General features: G+C 32.5%; 1 protein-coding gene across 2 annotated transcripts; it reads left to right on the top strand.

Moving 5' to 3' along the window:
• Positions 1-239: 239 nt before the first annotated feature.
• LOC110697823 (protein NETWORKED 4B-like) lies at positions 240-4,980 on the top strand. 2 transcript variants are annotated; one of them, XM_021875220.1, is made up of 3 exons: positions 240-1,068; positions 1,263-1,374; positions 3,455-4,980. In XM_021875220.1, the coding sequence occupies exons 2-3, from the start codon at positions 1,284-1,286 to the stop codon at positions 4,786-4,788; spliced, it is 1,425 nt and encodes a 474-aa protein (XP_021730912.1). In that variant the 5' UTR covers positions 240-1,068; positions 1,263-1,283; the 3' UTR covers positions 4,789-4,980. The 2 variants fall into 2 exon arrangements, with proteins under 2 accessions (XP_021730912.1, XP_021730911.1); XM_021875219.1 differs by having other exon boundaries at positions 1,254-1,374.
• Positions 4,981-6,122: the final 1,142 nt, after the last annotated feature.

The following is a 6,122-nucleotide window of genomic DNA, read 5'->3' as shown; positions in this document are numbered from 1 at the left end:
CCTATCCTTCATCCCCTCTGTTTTTTTAGTTGACACGTTTCTTTTATTATGTTTGCCTATGCATAATATTAACGATTTATATCTCTGATTATCAACAATAAAATTATAAAAAGTAGATAAAATTTATATTTGAGATGATTTAAATAAGATTCCACTCGACTATGTTCAATCGTAATTAGTTAAAGTATGGCTTGTGAATAGTTTTAAAAATCAAAACGTGTTAACAAAAAAAATGGAGGAAGTATATGTACACCAGTTCAGTGATAAGGTCAAATTTGTCAATTTTTGTAGAACATCGAGGTAATTATATGACTATGTATTTATACCTGTATATTGAGAAATTTTGTTTTTTTTTTAAATTTGCCCATGAAAAAGTACAGTATTAAAGTACTCTATAATGGGATGGGAAAAGTAATACATATCCTTTAAATACACAAAATTTCTTGTTAAAAAAAAAAAAATTCCTATATCCCTATATATTAGCCTCATTTGATTTTTTTTCTTTTGGGTGTTCCACTCAATTTACCTTTTGGGCTAATATGAATTCGGGATCAATTCTGCGTGTTTAGGTTCCAATCCTCTCTCAATTGTTATTGCGGGAGATTCATTTGAATTTTAATCGTGTTTAAAACATGTCTATATCGACTATATGCGAATTTCGACAATTATGTTGTTTTTTTTTTTTTAGGAAAATGATTATATTGTTTCTTATATAAAAGTGGTCATTTGTTGTCAAACTTTTAAAAATTTGACTCACATAATTGTAAATGGGGATAGAGATTATATTTTTAATTTTATGGAAAGAAATCCCATAAAATAAAATCCCACACGATTTGGTAAAAAAAAAAAAATCCCACACGATTTCATTTACCCTACACGTGTCAAATTCTCATTTGCCATAAAACATTAAAAAATGTTGGAATTTGACAAAAAATAACGAAAATCGAGAGTCCAATTTCTTGTAAACTGCGTTCAATTTAAAACCCCTGTTTCACTCTCAACTCAAACACCAACACAGAGAGAAAGACAAACTAAAGAACGCTCCTCCTCCTGCCATTCTTTTTTCAGGTATTTTTTATTTTATTTTTCCCTTTTGAATAATTTTCTTGTTTTTCTTGAATTATTTTGTAATCTTGTTAATCTAAATGAATTTTTTTCGTAAGAAAATTGGATAAATGGGTATATATATATATTTTTTGATTGAATTCTTGTGCTAAGTTGGTTTGTTGTTGTTTTATTTGATGAAAATTGAGGAAAAAAAGTGAAGGACGAAAGACAAAGAAATGGAGACAAAGAAGCAATCTTCTCATTGTTGGTGGTTTGACAGTTACAATAGTGCAAAGTGTTCTCCTTGGCTTGAATCTACTGTTACAGGTTCTTTTTTTACCATTAATTTTGGTTTCAGTAATGTTTTTTCATGTTCGGGTTTAGTTGTCAACGTTACTGGTTTAAATTATATTTTCGGCCGTGAGCCCGTGACTATTAATTTGGGACGGAAGGAGTATTTCAATAAGTGGGTTGATTGGGTTCAGCATATATGGGTAATAAAGATTACATTTTTTTTTTCTTGTTGTTAGTCCATAATTTCTGGGTTATGAATTCTCTGTTTGTACATTTTGAAAATTAAATCTTGATTCTTGATTATAAGTTTTACAGTAATTGTGGTGAATTGTCCTTTTTTTTGTTGTAATTTTTTTTTTTTGCTGAGTATAAATAATTTGATGTTTGATAGTCACAATCTTTAGGCAAATAATTATTTTTGTGTATTAATCTTGATTCTTGATGTGTTTCTCTGAAAATCTGTGATATTCTATGTTTTATGCTATCACAAAATTATGTAATTCATTGCACCAAAAAAAAAATAAAAAAAAATCATGGTTTCAGTCAACAAGTCTTACTCAAATTAATTGTCAATTTAATTTATATAAACAATTAAATTCAAATGTGGCCTGTTTTTATTCAAGGCTGGTAGTAGGTTACTTAGATAAATGAAGTATATAAATTCAATGCAGTTCATTATAATTACCAGATATTTGATGAATTGATGTTTATGTCATTACAATAATCACTTACCCGGTCAATCACTCTGTTGTTAAGAGGGGAAAGACGAGAGAGCAAAATATTAAATCAAAACAAGTTCCATCAAAGTAATTAAACGTAGTAGGGAAAGAGTCTAAACAGGTTCCGGTCCCCGGTCAATCAGTCTTAGTTTCGGGTTCTTTTTAATATATCGCGTAATCCCTAAATTCTTGGATGAGAGTGTCACAAAATACTCGTGCCGAACCTTATTTTGAGTAATTAAGTATTAAGTAGCTCATAATCCTGCTTAAACTAAGGAGCAAGGATGCATAATTAATTAATTTCATAATGTTACTTAATACGAGTAATTAATTACTGACAAGTTATGTACATGAATCATAGCACACAAATGTTGTGTTACTAACAAGTTATGTACAGAATATTGCTTTAGTGTAATTGAATGTTGAATTCGACCGTTGGAGGTTTTTTAAAAAAAATGTACAAAAGTTGTGAATTTAAAAATTGAGACTAGTGGAGTGTTGACTTTATGACCGACCGATCTATTGTTAATTTGAATAGAAGTATGGTTGTTTAAAATTGTTATTTTTGTACAAAGAAAATGATGTAATTGTCTTGTCTGCTTCAAACTTTTAAACATAAGGAGGATAGTGCATTATGTATTTATTTGGCGGTCCACTCTTTCTTTTTCATGTCATCTTTTTTTTTTCTTCACTTTTGTTGGTTTCAGTTATCACTAGCAAATGTGCAAACTTGTTCCTTGTTTAGGATTAGGAGTTTTCCTTTACATTATCTTAAAATATATACTTTGTCGACTCTAAATTTTTTTTGATTGGATGAGGATTGTCTTACAAAAAATTCATCGAGTACATGAATATGACGGTATGACCTGAAGTGAATTTGATCCGAATGAATAATTTATCATCTTTACTACAAACGTTTGTAAGATTTAAATGTGGCTCCAAAGGATCACTTGGTACTATTTGAAAAGGATAGTGTATTTGTAATATGATTTGGTTAAGTTATTGAGATAAATACTCTAATTAAAAATAGGAATTATCACTATTAGCCACCCATTTCGCTTTAGTTTCATAAAAGTTTATATCATTCAAGATAGAATGACCTTTTGTGTGTGTCATGACTAGAAATGTAATTGGAGTGAGTTAGTATATGGAGTCACACATGAAAATGCTTGCAGTAGAGGTTGCGTTATGATTATTAGCATGTTAATTACTCTTTTAATCAACAGTTGCAAGTTAAATCAGTTTATAGATCAATGTTATCAGATCCTTGTGCTACATTTGATGTTGTTATTGTCTTGTTACTCTTGTATATAGTGAATTGGCATAGTGTAGAATATACACAATGAGTTAATTCACGTTTGCTGTTCTTATTTGTATTGCTGTTAATATGACAGAGCTCAATGAGAAGACAGATTCAATGATGAAGCTAATAGAGCAAGATGCTGATTCCTTTGCACAGCGTGCAGAGATGTATTACAAGAAAAGGCCAGAGCTTATAAGCATGGTGGAGGACTTTTATCGGGCTCACAGATCACTAGCTGAAAGATACGATCTACTTAAGAGTGATCGTGGTGCTCGTGTTAGGTCCCCCTTGAGAAGTTCACTCTCACTACCAAAGGAGGAATACGAATATGTGCTTGACTCTGCTACTAACTCAGTTAAATCTTTTGATAGCTTTGCTGAGGCGACATACAGTTCTGAGGAGTTTGCTGAGTCTGAAATAGATGATCCTGATCATGAAGATGAAGTTGTGCAAATTGATCAGGAGACAGCAAAGCCATTTTCTGGTGGGGCTAGTTATGATGAGCTGATGAAACTGAGGGATGAATTGGATCGATTGCGAGAAGAGAATGAGAATCAGAACAACATTATCAAGCAGAAAGATGGGGAAAAAGAGGAGTTAGTAAAGCAGTTGTCAGACAATATCAGTAAGCTGCGGGAGATGAGGGACGAAATGGCTGCAGTTAAGGAAGATAATTTGTTTGTTGTGATGAAGCAAACTAGTGAAGTATTAGTACCATTTGACGAGGTGACAAAGTTAAAGGACGAAATGGAGAGTCTAAAGGTAGAGAACATGAAACAAAAGGAACTGGTGAAGAAGAAAGCGGATGAGGTAATTGAGGTAACGAAGAAGTTTGAGGAGGCAAAATTTGAGTTAATGAAGTTTGAGGAAGAAGCAGAGACTAAAAATAGGTACTTGAAGGATGCACTTGTTCTAAAAGAGGAAGAAAACATAGAAGTTGCAAGGCAATTTGAGGAGGCAAAGTCTGAGTTAGCGAAGTTGAGAGAAGATATAAAAAAAGAGAACGGGCAGACAAAGAATGAAGAGAAGCAAGAGGCAATCAGGCACCTGAAGGATGCACTTGTAGAAAAAGATGAGGAGAAACACGAGGCAATTAGGAAGCTAAAGGATGCACTGATAGAAAAAGACTTGGAGAAAAGAGATGCGATAAGGCAGCTGACTGATGCACTTGTAGAAAAAGATACCGAGAAAAAAGAGGCAATTAGGCAGCTGAAGGATGCACTTGCAGAAAAAGATGAGCAGAAACGTGAGGCGATTAGGCAGCTAAGTGTAGCCATGGAAATCCTCAGGGAGGAGAGTAAGATGCTTAAGAAGTCAATCGTCGATATTTCCCCCAAGAAAAAGAACGCTGACTACCAAATTTTCAAGGGTGTTAATCTGGGTAAATTGTTCAATTTATCTTCGAGCAGCCAACCTCTGAAGTAAACTGACATCATATGAACATATTAGCACATCTAGAACACAGTTTTGTTCCAGCAGGCATAGGTTTGATCTGAAATCTAGATTAAGATAAGGATTATGCTACTAGGTTGTATAATATGTTACTGTAGGGTACATATTCTCGAATATTTTGTCAGATTGTGAAATTGCAGCTTGTATTCATATATCTTTATATAATAATAATAATGATATGGTATATTTTTGCTTTCTATTCAATGTCTAATTTTAATTGTAACCTATTTTAAGTCGCCTCTCTAAAAGTACTATTACATGTCACATTGTTCAAATCCCGCACAATCCAGGGTATGATACGGCTTTGCAAATGCACTTATGAGCAGCTGCAGGCGGGCTGCTGCCATTACACACTGATGGAAGTAGATTTTAGCAACAATTGATAGACAAGCTTTACTGCTGGATTGTATTCAGTCGACTATTGGAAGACCAAGATGATTCAGAGAAGCAAAATGCTAAAGCCAGCAAATACGAGTCATATACTTCATGGAGTAATTGATAACATTCCGCAGCTGACTGGCTAGTGTTTAGTACAGGTTTAACGTCATGTACTCTAGAATATAAAATTTATACTGAAGAATTAAATAACTTGTCATTCCCCCAACAATGAACGTTTGGCATTGCTGTTGCATATCTGTGTATACCCTTAGCAATAGTTGTCATATACTTTTCAACACTTATCAGTTAATATAATTGGAGTTTAAAATTATAATAGAGTTTATAATTATAACTATGTTAAGAAAATCGACAACTTCATTCAAATGGAGGAATAAGACCAGTGAGGATGGATACGAATCATACGATATATGCTCGATCATCTTCATACTTCATACTTCAGTTTTCAAATGATGTACTAGGTATGACTTCGTTTTTATTTTTATTTTTCTTAAGAGTAAAATACACCGAGATCAGGACTGTATTAAACTCTACCTAGTTAGTACTTAGATTATTCACCGGATGTGAAGTCATACCTAACACTTTCATAGCATATAGCCCAAATAATTCCTAGAGAGGTCTTGTGATTTAACAATTAACAGTAAAGATGCTTTTAACCTCCTTTTTTTTCATTTTAAACCTCAAAAAGCAAATTTATCAGTTGCTTTTTGGAGGAGACTAAGAAAGTAATAATAATTAAGAAAAGAAACAGCTTTTCCATTGAATTAGCACATAAAAAAGACACTAACTATTGCCTCATCATTCACCTTTTGAAACCAAAAAAAATACAAAAAAAGGTTTCATTCAATTTCATAATTCATCAATCTCTTCCACTTCTACCAAATAACAAAAAAGTTTGTCCCCCTTGTTAT

The sequence above is a fragment of the Chenopodium quinoa genome, unplaced genomic scaffold, assembly GCF_001683475.1.
Source record: "Chenopodium quinoa cultivar QQ74 unplaced genomic scaffold, ASM168347v1, whole genome shotgun sequence".
NCBI classification, from domain to species: Eukaryota; Viridiplantae; Streptophyta; class Magnoliopsida; order Caryophyllales; family Amaranthaceae; genus Chenopodium; species Chenopodium quinoa.
This window is presented reverse-complemented; position numbering and strand designations above follow the sequence as displayed.